Here is a 21,805-nt window from a genome sequence, read left to right as displayed (position 1 = left end):
TAAAAAAAGATGGGAAATCACACACATATATATTTTATATATATATATATATATATATTATTATTTTTTATTTATTTATTTATTTTTTCCAATTTTGCAATGAAATAAATTAGGCAGTTGAGATTTCCTATATAGTATATAATAGTTTTATGCAAGTGTACAATTCAAATGAGGATAAAATTGGACATAATATATATTATTAGTTCTAACCTCATATACAGCAGTCAAGTCTCTGAAGAAAGTTTTGGCTCCATTAAGCAGGGCTTCGTTGTCGGGACACACCACCATATATTCGATATCCTGCTGAGAGCTGTACGGGTCCAACAGAAGCTTCTCCCAGTATGGCAGAGCAAAAGGAGACAGCACCACATAGTCATACTCGTAACCTACCAGTAAGGTGGGAATGGGGAGGGGCTCTGGAGATTCATCTGTGCCTGAGAGAAAAGAGTTGTGTAAATGTGCCTGTATCGTTTATAAACGATGCAGAGGATGGTGTCAGTTGAGTTATGCCTACCGTACGATCCCCTGCCAGCCATCTTGTGGAACTGCTGCCAGGTGAGGGGGCCCTGGACTCCCCAAGAGCGCACAGACCTCTTCTTCTGAATGGTGTCCTGCAGGACAGGCTGCAGTGACAGCAGCATCCTCAGCACATCCTGAGAGAACAGCATGCTCGTATCGAAAGCTGCAAGAACACAGAGAGAGTAGTGTTTTACAAACACACCAGATTTGACTTCAAACAGATTCACTGCTTAACACATTTAGTTTGAGCAGGGCTCCAGACTCATTCTTCCCCTCTTTTGCCACTAACTTTTTCTGTTCATGATTTGGTCGCAATATTTTTTATACATTTTTTTGCGCCAAAATATGGGATTAATCAATGCATGCTGATGAACTTTTATCATAATTTATAGTTATATATCATAGTTTATAGTTATATATCTTTTTCATCAGTAGTATTATTTGTGATTTGAATTTTGTGAACGGGAGTTCCTCTTTTTGCTGTGTTAGTTGTCATGTTTTACAAGAAAAGATAATTGTCTGTTTTGCTTACATACATCTACACCAGTGCGACCTCTAAAAATGATTAGTCGCACCAGCAGGAAACATGGTCGCAAAATGTGACTATATGGTCGCAGTCTGGAGCCCCGTTTGAGAAAGCTGTTTTGTAGGTTACTTGCAGAATTTGCTACAGGTCTGCATGAAATGAAAATTCACCAAATCTACTTTTTAAATGCATTCTGATCTTTTTGTGAACAAATAGTCATAACTAGATCGCTCTGGTAACACATGCTGGATCATTTCGCCCTTTTCTTACAATTGACTGCCAAGCTCACATTCTGTTCTGCCTTCATCCAATCAACAACCGGTGGACTGAACCAAATCCTGCCCTATATTTGTTTCTTTTCCGATTATCTGTTTCATTCAGATGTACATCACAAATACAGAACAAATGATCTGTCGCTACTTCAAATTCAGTGTGACTTTAAGCTGGTCTTCGAGATGGTCTTTGATTCCAAAATCAAATCAAAATTAATCCTATTAAGATTAATACTTTCCTGGACTTAATGTAAATTGATGCATGTTATTTCAAAGAAAATATCGCAACAGCTCCCCAATAAATAAATTAAAATACACACACAAAAAAAAAAAAAATGAACAATTAAAAAAAATCCCACAATTTAACAACTCCAATTCCTTTTTATTCAATTCTACTCTCCAACCACCATAGAAAACACTTTTCACAAGCTTTTCATACTAGAGTTAAATTATTTGAATATATTGCTAATGTATTAAACTCTTTTTAGTCATCTTGTGGACCCCTGGTGGGAGCTGGCTTTTTGGTTTTGAACCACTGTTAAAAACCTTGCACTGAATGAGCAGTGTAAAAATAAAAGAACAACAACTAAAAAAAAATTTAACATCACAAGAGGAAGTCTCACCGTTGCGTTTGGCCCAGTGGTGTAAAGAGGAGCTCTTGACCAGCGTCTCGTCAACTTTTCCCCCAGACATGTTGTCCATGAACTGTCTGCCATGCTCCAGTGCCAAGTAGCAGTCACTGTAATAGTCCCTCTCCTCCAGGCGCATGGGGGTCTTGAGACTGGTGCTGGGATGTTCTGGCCTGATGATGGGGGAGAAGGGGTTAGTGCACAGGTCCTGCAGCAAGAGGATTAGATCATCCGGGACCTGCTCTTTAAGGGCCGCCCCTATCTGAAGGGAGGCTGCGTGTACAGCCTCAAAGTGCTTCTCAGTCTCCCGTCCAGCATCTGAACCCCTTCCCATGATGTCCAGCTCATCCTCCAGAAAGAGGCCGGCCCCATTTCCATAGCGACGGTTCATGACCGCGCTAAAACCGCAAGAGCAGGGGTCCATGCTTGAGTACTGCGAGTCCATGTTAGGATCGCCGATGTAGACGCCCACATCTGCCCCCGTAATGTTCATGTTGCAGACGCAGATGCAACAGCTGTCAAAGTTGCAGTCCTTGAAGAGGTTCATGACCGACTCGGAGAGGATGAGGGTGACGTATAGGCTGTGAGCTTCCGGGATGGAGGGCACGGTGGCCGGCTCCACTGAATTTAAAGGTCGGCAGGTGGATGGTGTAGAGGCGGGAGAATAGAGGTCGGAGTTATCGTATTTCAGCGAGCCCTGGACGCTGGCAGGGCCTCTGGGGGTGCGTGGGGTCCGGGGTGTCCGTGGCGTTGGGGCGGAGATTCGAGGGGTGGCAGGGGAGGGCAGGATGCCAGCGCCGCAATTGCTGGGCGGGGCACTGTTGGACATAAAGGTGTTGTGTGTCTGAGGGGTGCAGCTCTGGTCCTGCTCAACTGCACTTCCTACACTAGGGATGTTACTGTTGAAGAAGAGGAGAAAGTGTCACATATAGTGGCTAAAATATCAAACCAACTGGCATTTACTAAATAGCACAAGCATACATTTCAAGCCAAATATGTGACAGAAATAAGACTGTTTGGTTTAAAATTATAAAACAATAGATATATTGTCTAAAATTATGGGAAAAAACATAGTTGGCTACTTTCCGCTTGTCACACAGTGGAATCTTTAGTCACCTCCTCAAATCCTCATCAAGTCAATTCAATTCAGGGAGATATGATCCAATTCCCAAAGATTCCTGATTCACTGTTTAAATTATTTAAAGTGATTCACTGTCAAAATCTGTGTAAAAATTCAGCATAAAAGCCTCTTCTAAAGCATAAAAGCATCTTATGTCTGCTCTGACTAGCCAATAGAAACGGATTAAGAAGGTATAGTAAAGTGGCTCTTTGGATGTGCACAAGAAAGATTTTTGAGTGTGATGCATTGTGTCCCAAGATAACATTCAAAAAGTATGGGCTGGTAAAATTTTCTTAATGTTTTTAAAAGAAGTCTCTTATGCTCACCAAGGCTGCATTTTTTGATAAAAAAAATATAGTAAAACGGTAATACTGTGAAATATTATTATTAAAATAACTTAAAATAAAATAAAATAATATATTAAAACACGGTGGGTTTTTGTTAAATGTGAGCCAAAATCATCACAATTAAAAGAACCAAAGACTTAAACTACTTCAGTCTGTGTGCATTGAATTTATTTAATACACGAATTTCACAATTTGAGTTGAATTACTGAAATAAATAAACTTTTCCAAGACATTCAAATTTATTGAGATGCACCTGTATATATTCCTGTCATGGCAAAGTTGAATTTTCAGCATTACTCCTGTTTTCAGTAGGGATGCACCGAAATGAAAATTCTGAGCCGAAACCAAAAATTCTGGATGCTTTTTGCTGAAAACCGAAACTGCTTTGTAATGATTATTTATTATTTTATTAAATAATATAAAGTAATTTTGCAAGACCTTTTAATTTAACTAAATTTTAATGATACTGAATTTAAAAAACAAGCCAATAAAATAACCACACTTTTACTGAAAGTAAATTTATATTAATATTAGTAACACTTTACAATAAGGTTCATTAGTTAACATTAGTTAACTACTTTAGTTAACATGAACTAAGAATGAACAATAGTTCTTCAGCATTTATTAATCTTAATGTTAATTTCAACATTTACTAATGCATTATTAAAATCAACAGTTGTGCTTGTTAACAGTTAATGCACTCTGAATTAACATTAACAACTGTATTATCATTAACTAACATTAAGAAATATTAATAAATACATTAACTAATGGAACCTTTTTGTAAAGTGTTACCTTAACATTGAATATCAATATATAATTTTTATTCACTTCTATGTAACAGAATCAGACATAATTTTTTTTTTCTTTTTACTAATTATCCAAATAATGTATAGTCCTACAAAGCTATTATTATCAGAGCATATGAGCAGAGCATAGCGTCACGAGAGGGTAGCGACATTTAACCAGCGTTGTCCAGTACAGCAGTACTACAGCATGTTACAGCACAGTAGTGCTACTGCAAACAGGAACAAGTATACAACTACACGTGTTATTTGAGCGGACTTTTGCTTTTTTTGGTGAGGATGAGTGGTACACGAGCACATTCATAGAGCGGAATATTGAGCATCGCATCAAACCGCGCAGTGACGAGGAGAGTGAAACCTGCGCGCTGAACACTGCCGGGCTGAACATTTTCGGCTCGTATTTTCGGCCGATAATTTTCGGTGGCCGAAAATTCGGTGCATCCCTAGTTTTTAGTGTCACATGATCCTTCAGACATTTTTCTAATAGGCTGATTTGGTGCCCAAGAAATATTTCTTATTATTATCAAAGTTGAAAATAGTTGTACTGCTTAATATTTTGGTGGGAAAACTTATTTTTCAGGATTTTTCAAGTTCAAAAGATCTGTATTTATCTTTTGTAACATAAATGTCTTTACTGTTACTTTTGATCAATTTAATGCATTTCTACTGAATAAAAGTATACATTTATAAAAAAAAATAATAATAATCTTACTGACCCCAAACAACAGTAGTGTTTGTCTGCTCTGAATGGCCAATAGAAACAGAGGTAAATACAGAGTTAATGACAGAATTTTGATTAGTTGCTTTAAGATGTAAAATAAACCATATTCAGCCTTTCATAATTTTCTTTGCTGTGAAACTTGTCTGTTGAAACTTGTTTGAACAGTGCATATTCACTATGCTATACTATGCCATTTCTGAAACACTGCACACCACTTATCTGCATCAAACCACAAAATTCACAAGTATTATAGAGTCGTTTGAGAAAAAAAACAACAACCACCACTAAATCAACGTCTTCTCTTTCTCTTACAGTTTAAGTGAAAGTACACCTGTGGTTACTCTGCTGGGAACTGACTCACCTGTGGAAACGGACTTCATAAATTCACTAAGATCACCTTGGGAACAGTTCATAAGTTATTGCACAATAGCATAGTTTTTGTTAGTTTTGAATAAGGTGTTCAGAAGTGGCAGAAAAACATCTCCGCATTAAAACAGATGCAGGTACACATTCTAAAAGTTGAGTGTGCTTGGCATCAATGCTCTGGACACATTGCTCAATTAAGGCTGCACTATCATTAATATTGAATTGCTATTTTGGGCTGGCAGCTGCTTGGACCACAAACAGCAGAGAATAGTGTGTTATGTGCTTGTTAAAAACCTGACCCACTTACTTCAACCACCACCTGCTCAATATGCATCCTCCTAAGGTAATTCAATCAATTAAAAGCCTTTTAGGCTTTCATACATGCCAACAAGCTGATGAAAGCTTGAATTGAAAAGGTTTGTTTGTTACAAAATAACAATCAACACTGTGAAACACTAAAATCTGCTAGGGAGGAAGAAAAATCCCTAATTTCTTGGCTGTTGTACCTGTCCTTGTTGAGGAAGGTCATGGCTGCCATCGGCTGCAGCATCTCCAGTTTGCCGACTGTCCAGCTGGGCCGGTACACACACTCTTCTGGAAGCTTGATGGGAAGCAGACAATGGCTGGGCAGCATCTTCAGAGGAGCGTAAAGGGAGCAGCCGATGAGCGCTTGGCAGGACTCTTGCTTAAACACGTAGGAGAAGTCCTGAAAATACAATAAAGAAACAGAGACCTGCATCACAAAATACCTCTTCATGAAAATAGTCCTGGGAATTCACAGCAGTAATTAAGTACTACCTTAATCTCTGAGGGTTTGGGGCTGCAGAAACCCTCCTCCACCTCCATCTTGAAGTTCCCGCTGATGGCCCCATCCAGAAGAGAGAGGCCAGCCCCTGACTCTGTATTCCCCATGTTTATAGGAGAGTAGCCCATGATGATGTGCTGCTCCAGTGATGGAGGGGTTGGGAACATCTGGTGCAGGTCTGCAGAACCTAGATCAATAAACACACAATGAAGGAACAGAATTTTGGCACTATAAATAGAAAATAGGCAACAGATGCTTGCCATTAACGTCTCAGTCTGTGATGACTTGTGCAGCACTAAAACGGTTTTTGTTTGAGAAAACATGTAGCTCTTGGATTCTGTAGCTCTAAGTAGGAGCAATAAGTAGGAGCTCATGCAATGACTTTTCTAGAATTGCAGACATTAAAATCCTATACTATTTCCTAATTTAAAAAAACAAACATAAAAAGCAAATAAAAAATAAATAAATAAATAAAAAAGTTACGAGCAGTGTTATTTTACTATTATTTAAATACTATTATAGTATGAATTAATATTTTTTAAATAGTTTTCATTCTAATTTAAGTTTTAGTAACTTAGTTATATTAACGTTAGTACTTTAAGTACTAAAATGAACACTAAAATGAAATAAATTTTACTTCAGTTTTATTTTTAATAAGTTTAGTACCTTAACATCAACATTTTATTAGATAGTTGCCAAAGCAACTAATTTTTGTTTTTATGTTTACGTTTTATGTTTCAGTCTTCGAATATTTATATTTTATTTTATTTCAGGTTTTATTTCAATTAGTGAAAATTTTAATAGGAATTTTTCAAGTGAATTTAAGCATCACAACATTATAATGTACAAAAAAATAATTTTAAGATTTGCTGAAGATTACAATTAATAGTGTTACTGTTTTTAAAAATAAACTTCACATGAAGTTAGTTAAAAAATTAGCTTGAACAATATCAGATACCAACATTTAAAAAAAAATCTTTAAATATACTTTAAAAATATATTTAAAAAACAAATATGTGATAATAAATAAATAAATATATTTTTAAAAATATCACTCCAATATCAGCCGATAACAAGTATATATAAAGCATTTCTACAGATTTAACAGCTTAACGTTAAAAATTCCCACTCTCTCTATGGATAATATGAACTTACATTAACACATTCTAAACCAAACTGCTCACACACTTCCATTAACAGTTATTAGAACAAATGCATCAGTAATGATTCAGATTAAGCAGGGGTCATGAATTGAGGCACATACAAGGCAGGGGGTCTGGCGCTGCAGGTTTTGGTTCTTTCCTACCAAATTTTTCCTCTGCTACACCAGCAGCTCTCCTGGATCCAGGCTGTTTGGAGTAAGACAAAGAAATGCTCACTTTAATTGCTCTACTGTTCCCCTAGTTCAGCAAATAAAGAATTTTATGACCACCTACAAGTTTTTATAATCAGGCAGGATGTCCAGCAACAAAGCTCTAATTTGGCTTCAATATGAATATCACTGTATCCAATAGATTAATTACTGCTGGAGCTTCACAAAGTGTGATTCATACCAAAAATTGAAAATTAATTTTATTATGATGTTACGCTTTATTTAAATTAGGACAGCTAGCCTTCTCACTTTCCACATCACAGTAAGCTGGTGAGTTCATAAGAGTACTAACCGTCAGGTCATCCTCGTCAGAGTTAAAGAGGTTGTCCAGGTCATTAATGGACACGACCAGATCTGTCTCATGAATCAAGCTGGTGGTAGGAAGTGGTTTACTACCACCTGACCCCTGGGCATCTGTGTGAAAAGGTGTGTTCAAGATGACCCTCAGAATCATTTTCAGAAACAATGAAAATTTTTTTATCAATTTAAGTGTAAGGAAATAATACTCACCATCAGAAGATGGCAAACTGCCATCATCCCTCTAAAAGCAAAATAAATAAATAAGACTTCTCACTTTGAGAAACATATCATAACATTTTTCTAAGAAAATCACTGCCTGACCTTATTTTTCTTCCCAGTCTCCCTCTCGGCTCCTGGTTTTTTGTCTTTATCAGAGCAAGTAAACTCCTCATCTCCTTCCTCAAAAGCATAAGGATCAGATTCATGCTCCTGGTCTCCATCGCACTCAGCTGCAGAGAGATACTGTCTTTTCTTTTGCTCGTACCACTTCACCAGCTCTTCCGACACTTTCAGAGGCCTTTTGGAGGAGGACATAAACCTGCAAAAAAAAAACACCCCACACTATGTTAAGACCTTTAGCTGGAAGAAAGTCATACTGAATAAACGATCAGTTACACCAATACTACTTTTACATTTATTTGTTAGTATTTACCATGATAGATAGCTAAATAAATTAACACCCAGGCGAAAATGAGACACTTAAATATTAGTAGTACTAAAAGATTTAGACAGACACATCACTGTAGTTTTTTTTAAGAAATTAGTACTTTAATATATACATTAAAGTGTTAATTTTTAAAATATATTTATAATCTAAAAATTAAAAAAATTAAAATAAAATGCATTTTAAAATCTAAAACATGCTTATTATTATATTTTTATTATAAAATGCCACATATCAATAAATATATTTTACATAATAATATCAATAATAATGGTTATAAACCTGCCCTATAGCCAGCCATAGCCACTAAATCAAAACATCAAGTGTGTTGCAAAAACCTGAAGGTAAACTCTCCAGAGACGCTGACATAGTCAGTGGTCATTTTTTCAGTAGCTGTTGACTATTTGTCTGTTCCAGCAAAACATTATTAGGTCACACAGAGTGCACCAGAATATTGGGCCAGGAACAGGGTCCAATTCAACCTATCTGCCCCTGCCATCAACTAACAACCAAGCAAAGCTTTTCAGCAAAGCTGCCTGATGTTATTGACAACCACTGCAGCAAAATGACTTGCAAAAGGGCCAAATAAATGTTCTTTATGGAAGCGCAACTTTCCTTACAGTCCGTAATTAAGATGTTAAAAGGCTAACCTATTCTCAGGCAAGTTAGAAAAGCTTCCTTTTTCAAAAAGGCAAGGAAATGTTTTGAACAGCAATTCAATTTTATTTTTTACGAGGATCCATTCTGCATGCCAAAAGAAAACTGTTGGTATTCAGTTCAACAAGCCAAATGACTCAATTTATTTTTTAATCACACTTCCCAAAGTTGAAAATGTGTTGGTATTTAGTGTCACAATATCACTATTTAGTGCACAAGGCTAGAGAACTCACTCTGTAACCGACACAACACCATCCTGGCCTCCGGCCCTGTTACCATCCTCGAATAGTGTGACCACAGGAAGCTGAGGTGTTTGGAAATCTGCATTCTTCCTACCAGGCACCCTAAAGTACCTCCAGGGGTTATGTGTTGTGTCCTCGTTGGGGTTTATGGCGGAGCCCATGTACACGGTGGCTTCTAGGGACTCTGGGTATGGAGGTGGGCAGGGTAAAGGCATTGAGTCTAGTGGAGAATCATCTGGGGGTTTCTGGGGTACCAGGCAGGGCTCAGAGGAAAGAGGGTAGAAGTGTTGGTGCAAGGGTGAAGAGGAAGTCTTTAGGCCGTCGGCAGTCTCCTCTCCGCGCTCACAAGGGTGCGGGCTGAGCGGCGGGGGCTGAGGGGAGCCAGCCATCTCATCAGTTGAGCTGTGCAGCATTGGGGTCTTGCTGGAGGTGACGTCAGCATGGTGGAGGCTGGGGTAGCAGCTGTCCTCGTGGCCCTGCAGACACAGCCTGTGAACACCATCTCCCTGCTCCAAGTTGGGCTGTTCTTCACATAGAGAGCTGCGGTGGTGGAAGGGCATCTGGGGCCTCTTTTGCTGCTTGTCTCCTTTCTCCAGCTTCTCCGCCATCTTGTGTTTGGTAGAGGGCTGAGGAGGTTGGCCAGCAGATGGAGGATGCCCTGGGGTGCTACATGCCCGCTGTTTCTGGTTCTTAAGCCTGGAATGAAAAGCGAAAGCTCAATGTCATCAGCAGGCTTTCATTCATTAATTTTAGTTAATTACATGTCATTTGTTGCAAATGTGCAGCTTGAGAATACCTTGAGCAACTGCACTGTGACCTTTGAGATGACTCCACAAAGTCCCAAACAGAAGCTTTGTCCGTTTCTTCCTCGCAAACTCCGTTAGACATGGTTGAAAACTTTCTCCTGCAAAAATAAACCATACCAAACACCTGAAGTTGCTTTATTCTTACTCAATAAATTTCCCATTGCCAGGCAATTTACTCTGGCTCATCAGTTAAGCTGTAGTTTTCATAATCATACTTGTTCTGGGCTCGGTTAATATTGCACTCCTGCCAGACTCGCTCCCCCATTTGGCTGGCTAGCCGGCGGGGGATCTTGCCTCCGTGATGACTGCTGCTATCCACACTAAAGGCGCCTGACATAGCTGAGAGTTTCACCCATTTCTGGGCAGGCTGAGAAACTGCAATAGAGGAGGAAAAAATCATTACAACTAAATGTTTTGACAGCAACAGAGAATCCAATGCTTTGATTGTCTGGTCTTACTACGCGCATAATTCAACATTGAACTTTTCGAAAAATAAATACAAATGAAAACAAAAATAAAACAATAAAAAATTACATTAAATGTATAATTACATCACATAAATAATTACTGTTAAATAATTACCATAAACAGTTATATGACTGCTATATGAAGTTATAAATAATAATAAAAATCACAAACACACACATATTCACAACTTCTCCGGCTTTAAAATGACTCTGTCAATATGCTGACAAAAAAATACATGAACTTAATAGTTAAATAAACAATTAAATAATTACAATAGAAAATTCTAGATTTTTTTATAATATATAATATTTTTTTCTTCTGCATCTAAAATGTCAGTTAATGCTATAGTAAGAAAAAAAAAATCTATAAATCAATCACACTTGTGTAGAACTAAAGTTAAACATTTAGATTTTTTTTTTCATTTATTCACAATAACTGAGAATGTAGTAGTGGTAACCTGCTTGAGCCTCCTCTGGTGAAGTGGGAGGAGTCAGAGTGACTGAAGAGATGCCAGTATCTCCATGGATCATGTGACTGTGCTGACCTCCTGAGTAAGAGCCCGAGGAGGTGGAACAGCTCACTGGAGCCACGACCGGGATGTCTGACTGGGCCACCAGCACCAGGCTGGCTGGATACACCATCCTCACCCCAGCTGTGCAACATAAATGATTACTTGCACTCATACTACACATTAATTGAGATGATGTTGAACTCTCAATACGTACAGCTGACTCACCAACAACAACCTCAACAGCAGCCAAGGAATCATCCTCCCAGTCGAGGTTATCCATCTTGTCGTCTGTGACCTCCTTGGTGTTGGGCCCTATGGGATAGAACTGCTTCCATTCTTCAATCAACTTCTGGGTCGGTGGATCTGACAGCTTGAATGACTGGCCCGTCAGAGTCCCACTCAAACCATACGGAGAGAGGATCACTGGAGGAAAACAGGCAGTATACGTTCTCAATGTAATTGCAAGTGTGATACTTCCTGGTAATATCTCTGTTCACTTTGTGGTAACCTGAGAACGAGAATGCTTAGGGCCACAAAGAAAGCCATAAAACGAAAGTCATGAGCTCTGCCAATAATTCAGTTCACACTAGATCTGAAACAGGACAATAAATAAAGAGCAAATGTATTTTCTTTTTAAAGTGTTATGAAACATGGTATTAGATGTTAACATATGTCTCGTAATTATATATTATATATAATCTATATATCTATATCTATGTTATTCATTAAGATATCATTAAGATACTATTATATTTTTATTCATATTTTGAATTTTTTTTTATATTTTCCATTTTGATTTAAAAATTTTTTTAAGTTTTAGTAATTTTTTTGGTGTTTTGTAGTTTTTAACCGTTTTTGTTTATTTCCATGTCTCTATATATTTTTATTTGTCTCTCTCTCTATATACATATTTTAATTTTATTTAAATTTCATACACCAAGTTAAACTAGATTAAAATGAGAAATGTTTTTGATATTTTTTCAGTTAACATTTATTTCAAATAACAATTTTTATGGTTTTAATTTTAGTTTTCTATATTAACCCTGATATATACTAAATATATTTAAAATAATTTTAAAAACCATTATATATTTTCCCTATGATTGTTAGATGCATAAAATATTAAAAGAACTGCATTTATTTTAATTTTTTATTAGTAGCATTATTAACCTCTTTCCTGTCACTTTTGATCAATTTAAGGCATCCTTGCAGAATAAAAGTATTAATTTCTTAAAAGTGTATAATATATTTGCGAACATGAACTGCAATGTGCAGCTCCTTTAAAGCAAAGGAAACTGACTGGAGCACAAACAGCTGCATTATCTCCACTCCTCCTCCTACAACTTCCGAAGCTTTTCTCACCTACAATTATACATTATTCAAAACTGTGGTGAGATCTGACCTGTGCTGATACAGGGAGTTTCATGACACTTTAACACAAACCAAACACACAAAGCAAGTGAAAACTTGGCGTGTCTCAACGTGTGTACAAGTAATAAAAATATTCACAACGCAAGAGAGTTCATATATGTTTATATTAGGCTAATTAAGCATATTGTTAGAAGCAAGAAATATTGTTGCAGTCATAGTAAAAAGAGCAATTTCCATGTAGATAAGTATTACTTGAGAGGATGTTTGGGTCCATTGTTCAAGACAATAAAATATGAAGGGATAATAGGAATGAGTGCACTTGGCATTCGACATTATTGCTTTCGCAAATACATGTAAAAGGAGTCAAGCATAGGCATTAGTTGCCCTTTGGGAGACGGTTAATGAACTAAGACAAGCCAGACAACTGAGCACAAGCCCTGTGAATGAGCTCTGCCAAAGTCAATCTTCAGCCATTACAGTGAGAACAACTGGAAAAAAAACTAAATGAAATCAATCAATCTGTGACTGCTAGCCACTTAGAATAGAGAAAAAAACAAGCTTCAGATAAAGAGGTTTGTCATCACCTCTTGAAACAAGGACTCTTCCTTTAAACAAATATTTTACTCTTAATTCAAGTTAAGCCCTATGAGAACTGTGGAATGACTTGAAACCATTTTGGCAGCATGCTATCAACACATCAGAACTTAATTTGTATTTAACCTGGAATATTGCTTTAAAAAGCAACAGCATTTCCAAAGGAGGATTAACGACTGACGTTGATCCCACATAGGACAACAGGTTGAGAAGAAACACAGATGCATATTGTTCAGGGTAAAGCATACTGTTCCAAGCAGTAATGCAAGACACAAGCTTGTGAACTCAGCACCTTGGAGGGAACGGTGGTGATGTAACAAAGCTGAAAGCCAGAGAAGTACTGAACCTGGAAAACACCTCATCAGGGCCACAGTGGGACTACATTGAGATAATGACTATCACACGAGAAGCAGCATCTCCGAGGTGTTAACATATTGTAGGCCTTCCATTACTGTGCCCTTGAGCAGAGGAGAAAACGTGTTTGCCACCAGTCTGACTGCTGAGGCAACGACAAACCACAAAAAAAGACAACAGAACAAAGGGGAGGGCCTGTCATCTTTTGAGTTTCAACACTGAAGTGTAAATTCCCTCTCAGTGTTTCCCACAGGACTTTGTGAGACTGTGGTGGGTGGTCCTTGATCCCTCTAGGGGGGTCTGGGGGCATGGGGCTTGTTCTTGAAATTTAAAGGGGACTCAACCCTCTTTTTAGTTGTGATATAGTGTCTCAGTCTCACTGGTGAATTTGGAAGCCAAACAAATTAGAATAAAATAATAATAACAATAATAATATAAAATTATTATTGTTATTATTCTTTTATTCTAATTTGACAGTAATAGCCATATATCGTAAAACAATTGCACTGTGAAATAAATATAATTTTTTTTTTTTTTCAGGTATATTATTTTACCTTACTCTACTGTAGGGAAATTGCAATACTTTTGTCCTAATTTCTACACTTACAAACAGGGCCTAAAACTAACTTTCACATCTACCAGTGGCTGGTGACTTGAGAAAATTTACCGGCCATAAATATTTTTCCTTGCAAAGTTTTTGCAAAAAACAGGCAGTTGCTACTACTACAACAACTAAACATATTTAATTAAAAAAGCCATTTGAAATTAGAACCAACCACTGCATTTTAATCACGATACAAACAAAGATACAAAGATAAAACCTGCATGAAACAAAAACAAACAGGCTGAATGAGAACGCAAATTCACTCTCTGACAGCAGGTGGCGCTTATGATTCAGCAGTGATAAGAAGGGAAAAATGCCATCGAAACTTTTGTGGAGTCAGTTCCCTTCAGAAATATATTAATATAAACCCCCACCCCAATATTTATATTTTTCTTCCGAACAGAGATAAACAAGAGATAAACCCTTGAGCTTTTATTTTGGCGGAAACTTCAGTTGAACTTTTATTTTGAAGAGTTTTGGAAAACTCCAGCTTCTGTGAAAACAGGTTTACAAACATTACTAATTTAATGAAATACTGTAAACATTTGCCCATTAAAATGATGAAAATTATGCAAATGTGCAAATTATGCATAACTGGTGGCCGTTGCGTTCCCAAACGTGCTAAACTCACAGCACATTCAATAACGGAGTTCACTGCAGTCACTGAGCCGCTCTGATGCACGGAAAACACCGGATCACGAGCCGATCGTGTGCGCAATGTGCGTGCTTCACTTTGAAACAAGCAGCGCAAACTGACTTGATAAGTCATATTATGCTTTCGGTTTTAATTCGTTTGACGGATACTTGCCAAAGCAATGGCATGAGACACAATGTTAAAGAACTTTTATGTTATATGAGAAGCATAAATATATCTTCGGTTTATTATGAAACTGTGGCGGGACAGATTAGACAGCGGGCCGCCACAGTCTAGTTAATGAATGGGAAACACTGTACTGTCATTATGTGCTTCACACTGAGTGCTAAACTTTCCGCTTTTGTATATCAATACAACTGTGTGACTTAATGTGAGTCAATAAAAAAAAAAAAAATCTATAAATGAGTTTAACAGCATTTTTTTCAAATAGACACTTAAAGGGATAGTTCACCCAAAAATGAAAATTAGCCCATGATTTACTCACCCTCAGGGCATCCTAGGCGTACATGACATTCCTCTTTCAGACGAATCAAAGGCGTGTTCACAACAAGGCGTTCGAGCGTCGTATGACGCAGGCGTAGCGGAAGGCGCATCGTAAGCTCCGGGGAGAAGAGTGTAGTCTCGCGAGAACCAGGTTTTGTTTACAGCACAGGGAAACCACGTGAACTACATCTGAAGTTTGTGCTGTGGCCGCTGCAGCCTCCTCCATCTCGTGGAGTTCCTGGTCGGTATACTCCGGTACAAACAAATATGGCTGGGCAAAAAATGTATTCTCCTCTTGCCTTATATCGAAATCCTCTAACATTTTTGCTTTCTCCTCTGTGCTTCCGCGTTTGTCACTCTCTCCCCGGAGCTTACGTTGCACCTTCCGCTACGCCTACGTAGGGCTGGACAATAATTCAATATCAATATGTATCGCGATATAATTTTTTTCAAGAACGGTGATATGATTTTTAAACACATTCCCGATATTTCGATATACATTACCAGTGTTTCCCATAACGTACAATAATTTATTTGTGGCGTTTGACTTCGTTGAATAAACATGAGCCCTGCAGGTTTCAAAATCAAAACGCGGCGCGGTGTTTTATATGAATGTATCTCTGAAGGGAACTGACTGTCTTCAGAAAAGTTTCGATGGAATATTTAAAACGGTTGAGTATTTTTTTTTCAGGATTCTTTGATGAATAGAAAGATCCAAAGATCAGCATTTATCTGAAATAAAAAGCTTTTGTAACATTATACACTATTCCATTCAGTATAATATTTTTTTTGGGGGGAGAAATTATAAAATAGGGGAGAAATTATAAAATTAATACTTATATTTAGCAAGGATGCTTAAAATTGATTAAAAAAAAAGTGATGATAAAGGCATTTATAATGATACAAAAGATTTATATTTCAGATAAATAGTGTTCATATCGATATTGGAATTATATTGTATCGACCGAAATTAAGAAATATATCGTGATATAAATTTTGGCCATATCGTCCAGCCCTACGCCTACATCATACGCTCGAACGCCTTGTCGTTAGCTAGAGATTACGGTTTATAAATTTTTAAAAATCTGTATTTTTCTTACACTAACGCATCGTTTCACCTCAGAAGGCCTTTATTAACACACCAGAACTGTGTGGAGTAATTTTATGATGGATGGATGCACTTTTTTCGGCTTCAAAAACAGGCACCATTCACTGCCATTATACAGCATGGAAGAGCCAGGACATTTTGAAATATAACTGCGATTGTGTTCGTCTGAAAGAGGAATGTCAGATACGCCTAGGATGCCATGAGGGTGAGTAAATCATGGGCTAATTTTCATTTTTGGGTGAACTATCCTTTTAAGTCTGGTCCACATTACAGCTTATTCTGTCCAACAGTCAGGAAAGGGCCATGAATATAAAATGTAGATGCCACTAAAACGTAAAACCACTAGTTGTTGTTTTTTTTAGTTAAATCTGAAACCAGATTTAACAGAACAACTGCAATATACAGGAACACTACCTTTCAAAACTTTGTGGTCAGTATTTCTTTTTATGTTTTTGAAAAGAGCATTTATTTGATCAAAAATACAGAAAAAAAAACAATAGTATTGTGAAATATTATTACAATTTAAAATAACTTCTCTATTTTTCAATTTTATTTAAAATGTAATTAATTTCCAGCAGCCATTACACCAGTCTTCAGTGTCACATGATCCTTCAGAAATCATTCTAATCATTCTTTTTCTGGATTCTTTGATTAAAAGTTAAAAAGTACAGCATTTATTTAACATTATAAAATGTCTGCAGTTTTGCAGTCACTTTTAATCAATGTAATGCATCCTTGAATAGAAGTATTAATTTCTTTTTAAAAAATCTTACTGACCCCAAATCTTCTCATAAATGCAATTCATCCTTGAATAAAAGTATTAATTTATTTGTAAAAGTTCGTACTGACTCCAAACCTTTAAACGGTAGTGTATATTATAGGGGTCGACCGATTATCGGCGCCGATATTAAGCATTTTTATGATTATCGGTATCGGTCATTTTCAAAACCGATTCGCCGATAAAATAACTTAATTTTGAAACGCGCTATTTGGCTCTGATGCAGCCTGTCAGAACTCACCACTCTGTGGCCTAGATTTGTAGATGGATGCACAGAGGAAGACAAGAGTAAAAAGTGCAGTGTGGGAGTATTACACTTAACCAACACCAGGAAAGGCAGTTTTTGTCAGAGCCCTTGTTATTCTTAATTTTGACATACATTTTTAAATTTTTACACCAGACATATATATCGGTTCAAAATATCGTTTATCGGTCTACTTGATCTGTAATAATCGGTATCGGCCCTGAAAAACACATATCGGTCGACCCCTAGTATATTATACTAATATTATAATGTGCAGCATGAGAAAAAATTATATTTGAGATTTGCTGAAGATTACATTTAACAAATTATTAGTGCTATTAAAAAATTTACTTTAAGTGAGATATAGATCATGGCAAAGGTAACCTAAAGTAAAAACAGAGGAAATAAGCATGTAAAATTAAATATAGAGTATCAACCAAATAAAAAAAAAATATATATATTTTGTTAACCAACATGGCATGATTTTTGTGTGCAATATCAATCACACAGCCTTTGCATGTCCTAAGGTTGAGACTACAACATCATTAGGGATGTAACGATTCACTCAATTCACGATTCGATTCGCGATTTTGATTTCACGATTCGAGATTTTTTTGGTGTGCCATGCCTCATCTTATTCGTTTTTGTTAATAAACGTTTTGTAAGCTAGTTTGTCATTGTATCTTACTGATTTATTGTTGTTGTGCTTTTTGATTAAGAATAACAATGAATCCATCTTTTGTTTTAGTCTTAAAAAACGAAAGGTGTCTAGATGTATGCAAGCAAAACAGTGACAACAAGATCGCGAATTCGAAAGTGAAAGCATCCGAAGCCCGCGGCTTAACACAGCAAAAGAGAAACTCCCATTCACAAAATTCAAATCACAAATAATACTACTGATGATAAAGAATGGGTTGAATGTTAACAACTTTCGTTTCCATATAACTATAAACTATGATAAAAGTTCATCAGCATGCATTGAATAATCCCATGTTGTAGCGCAAAAAAAAAAAAATGTAAACGTTTGTGCGACCAGCTGAGAAAGTTAGTTGCAAAAGAGCGACCAGTGGGAAGAATGAGTCTGGAGCCCTGATATGCATTTTACAGAGGCAAGAGGAAAAGAAAAAATACCATCGAAAGACAGTAAGTTCCCCTCAGACATACATTCATATAAACTCCTACCCCTAACTGAATCGCGATTTGTTTAGCATCTCAACCGATTTGAATCGTCACATATTTAAATTGATTTTCAAACGGCTCGCGGTTAATCGTTACATCCCTAAACATCATGACATAAAAATTCAAGACACAATATACATACAGAGTCAACTGATCAGCAATGCTCCTACCTTGAACCGAGCTGCTGCTCTGCTGGGCCAAAGTCAGGTGCTCCTCACTCAACAGATAGACAGGTTGGTGTTGGTTAATCTCCACGCTGGTGCACACGTTACTGTCTCCATGTACGAAGAACGTGAAGGAGCAGGACAGGTGCTCACTGCAAAGGAGTAGGAACAAATGGAGGATTACTTGAGGGTCTGGAGTTACAGCCTGAGAGAAAGTAGCACACTTCCTGGAGGTCTCTGGGAATGGTGTGTTGACAGCTGAGGTCTTCACAGTGTGTTTACAGGCTTAATGCCCAGAGAGCTACAGTTAGTGACTAACCCTTTGTGACACTGTCACACAGGACACATGTTTTAATCCACTCAATATGTATTGTGATGGTTTTATATATATTTGAGTTTTATGGATTTACATGATGTCTTAGCCATTTCATTGCTCTTAACTGTTTAAGGGTGCTTTCACACTTGGTTTGATTGCCTGGTCTGAACCGGAGTTCGATTGCTCCCTCCTCCCCCTGCTGGACTGCGTTCATATTATTTTATTTGGGTCTGAACCGCGGTGCATTTGCGTCATCAAGTCAGCAGCTGCTTATCCCGTTGCTTAGTAACGACAGTGGAGGAGAAGGCGGCAAAATGCTTAGCATTGCTTTCTTCACTTTTATATTTATGTTTTTGAACCGTTTCCAAAGCTTCATTACATAACGGCACTTACGTCTGTCTTACGAATGAACTGCAAATGCTCTAAAGAACGCTGAAGGCGAAGAGAAATGAGATATACAGCTCTCTGCTTGCAGCGTGTCAGTCACGCCCATACCGGACTTCACTTGAACCGTACACCAGACCACCCCTTTTAAGCGGACTCGGGTACTGCATCGACGTCAATCGAACCCTGTTGCGCACCAAAAGTGCTAGTGTGAAAGCACCCTTAATGTGTGTATGTCTTTAAATGAGTCTGGGTTTGGACAGAAAATAGGAAATGGACAGTATTAAGGAGGCAGCATCACAAGCAAACACTCTCACTTACAAATGCGCTGGTGATCACCCATCCTGGACTGTGGAGTTTTATTCTGACTCATCTTTCCAGATACAAGCTTTTGGACTTTCATTTGGATTGTAAAGACACTGTTTTGTAAACATAATTGGGCTTTAAAGACACTTGCATTGGGACTATCAACACACTGGGACTCATTCAGACTGTTTTAGGGTATGGTGTTCTGAACTATATGCTTTTAACAGCCTGAGGTTTCATAGTCTCATGTGAATATTGTAAATACACCACTGGTTTTCACTTCACAACTGTCGTCTGTCTCATCTTTTTAAACACTCAAACTCTCACATAGTATAATCTGACCCCATTTTAAACTATGTAAACTATGTAGGGCAGGATGTTACACCTTGACTAGGAGTACTATGAAAAGGTTACTACGCGAGTATCCTATTACAAGTTCAGAGTAGGGATGTTCATTTTAACCATTTAACTGGTTAACCGAGTGTAAGAATTTTGACCGATTAATACAATCAGTTAAACGGTTTAAAAAGTCCTTTCATTATTTATTTTTTCAGTAATTTATCAAAATATTTAAAAGGTTTGCTGCATGGTTAAAATACACTACGCGTATAAAAAAATTTGTTTTTAGGGGGGAAAAAACAAGTCGCGTATACGACGCATTTTCTATTTCATTCAGAAATAGGCCTAATGCCGACGCGAAATGTTTACAAACATTATAATAAACACCGTAAACATAGCTAGGCTATTTTAGTTCCCCTCACTCCACAACAAATCCTTTCAATTAACAGTATTTAGAAAAGAACAAGAATTAAAAATATAAGAAGCTATAGCAATATAAATGACAAGCCAAAACGAATTCATTTAAGTTAAGACGAAACTGAAACCAACGTTGGGTCTCTCATTCCACACCGCGATGTATTTGAATGGCAAATTATTATTTATTATGTACTTCACTCGCGTTCCAATATCCACGTAAAACAAAATGTTTTGCATAACATCACGGCGGTACTGTGATAACACTTAACGGCACAGATTTTACTTTTTTTTTTTTTACTAAATAGTTTTTTTTTTTTCCATATGTTTGACTGACTATTTTATTATGATAATGATAATGATACCATTGTCAAGGTAGCAAAGCTTAACTGTGTGTGCGCATGCGGCGCCGGTGCAATCACTTGCATTTTTTCCTTCTAACAGTGGAAGAAACTAGCTTCTCCTTTTAGTCCTAAAGATAATCAGAATTGTAAAAGGTTTGCCTTTATTTGTGTACATTCACAATAAAAAACAAATCTTTGTGCTTTTGTAAAAATAAGCCTAAAGAAAAATAGGATGTCGCCGTCTGTTTCCTTTCGCGCAGCACAAAAATTAACCAAAGCTCTGCATATAGGCTAGGCTACTTGTTGCACAATTTTTCTTACTTTATTATTTAAGTAAAAATATGTTTCTCGTATAGGCCTATTTATTCGTTATATAGGCTATAGGCTACCGCTCGCAGAAGCGCTGCAGGGGCGTATATGATGACCATGTGAATCCTCATGTTCTGTTGTTTGCTGCTTTTTGCGCATGTAAAATTAATCCCCGGGAAACAAATGTTAGTATTTTTTAACGGGTCACAGACACTTATCCTTTCTAATTTAATTCAATTCTAATTTAAAATAATCTTGTCGGTTAACGGTTAACAATCGGTTAACGAGCGTCGGTTGTTGGTTAGGAAAAATAACCGAAACATCCCTAGTTCAGAGATTTCAACTTTGGGGTTTTATAAAGTGTTTGATTAAATTCTAGAACACATAATGAATGTCTCACACTCTGACTTGCTTTGTAGCACACATTCTCAAAGTTAACAACCCAACACCTGTGAGTGTGTGACCCACAGGCTAGAGTAAACAGCTGTTACAGTGTAACCAAACATGCAGATGATGAGTGATCAAATTCATGCATTCAGGAAACATCAACTGAACCCACAGTTTTTTTTGTGTGTTTTTTTCCCGAAGCCTAAATTCTGAAGAACTTTTATATAGATTAAAAGAATTCATCATAACATTACAAACTTGCACTTGATAAAGCAAAAATCTGAAATGCTTTTATAAGGGAATAAACTATACAATGCTTCACAGCAAATAACAATCAAACA

The 21,805-nt window shown here is 37.1% G+C and overlaps 1 protein-coding gene across 1 annotated transcript in view; it reads right to left on the bottom strand.

Annotated features, from left to right (window-relative positions):
* The window catches only part of LOC107729113 (mediator of RNA polymerase II transcription subunit 13-like), a 47,002-nt gene that overhangs the window by 14,864 nt on the left and 10,333 nt on the right, over positions 1 to 21,805 (bottom strand). Inside the window, exons 4-18 of the mRNA XM_016539490.1 lie at positions 18,672 to 18,817; positions 11,357 to 11,554; positions 11,078 to 11,272; positions 10,368 to 10,527; positions 10,143 to 10,250; positions 9,338 to 10,042; positions 8,105 to 8,321; positions 7,994 to 8,024; positions 7,776 to 7,897; positions 7,376 to 7,460; positions 6,105 to 6,298; positions 5,813 to 6,012; positions 1,941 to 2,845; positions 515 to 682; positions 211 to 434 (exon numbers count right to left, since the gene is read on the bottom strand). Of these exons, the coding sequence (XP_016394976.1) occupies positions 211 to 434; positions 515 to 682; positions 1,941 to 2,845; positions 5,813 to 6,012; positions 6,105 to 6,298; positions 7,376 to 7,460; positions 7,776 to 7,897; positions 7,994 to 8,024; positions 8,105 to 8,321; positions 9,338 to 10,042; positions 10,143 to 10,250; positions 10,368 to 10,527; positions 11,078 to 11,272; positions 11,357 to 11,554; positions 18,672 to 18,817 (3,658 nt within the window). The remainder of the gene's footprint in view (positions 1 to 210; positions 435 to 514; positions 683 to 1,940; positions 2,846 to 5,812; positions 6,013 to 6,104; positions 6,299 to 7,375; positions 7,461 to 7,775; positions 7,898 to 7,993; positions 8,025 to 8,104; positions 8,322 to 9,337; positions 10,043 to 10,142; positions 10,251 to 10,367; positions 10,528 to 11,077; positions 11,273 to 11,356; positions 11,555 to 18,671; positions 18,818 to 21,805) is intronic.

This window comes from Sinocyclocheilus rhinocerous, unplaced genomic scaffold, assembly GCF_001515625.1.
Source record: "Sinocyclocheilus rhinocerous isolate Xijiao unplaced genomic scaffold, SAMN03320098_v1.1 scaffold1870, whole genome shotgun sequence".
Classification (NCBI taxonomy): Eukaryota; Metazoa; Chordata; class Actinopteri; order Cypriniformes; family Cyprinidae; genus Sinocyclocheilus; species Sinocyclocheilus rhinocerous.
The sequence above is the reverse complement of the archived record's forward strand: the minus strand, read 5'-3'. Positions and strand labels throughout refer to the sequence as shown.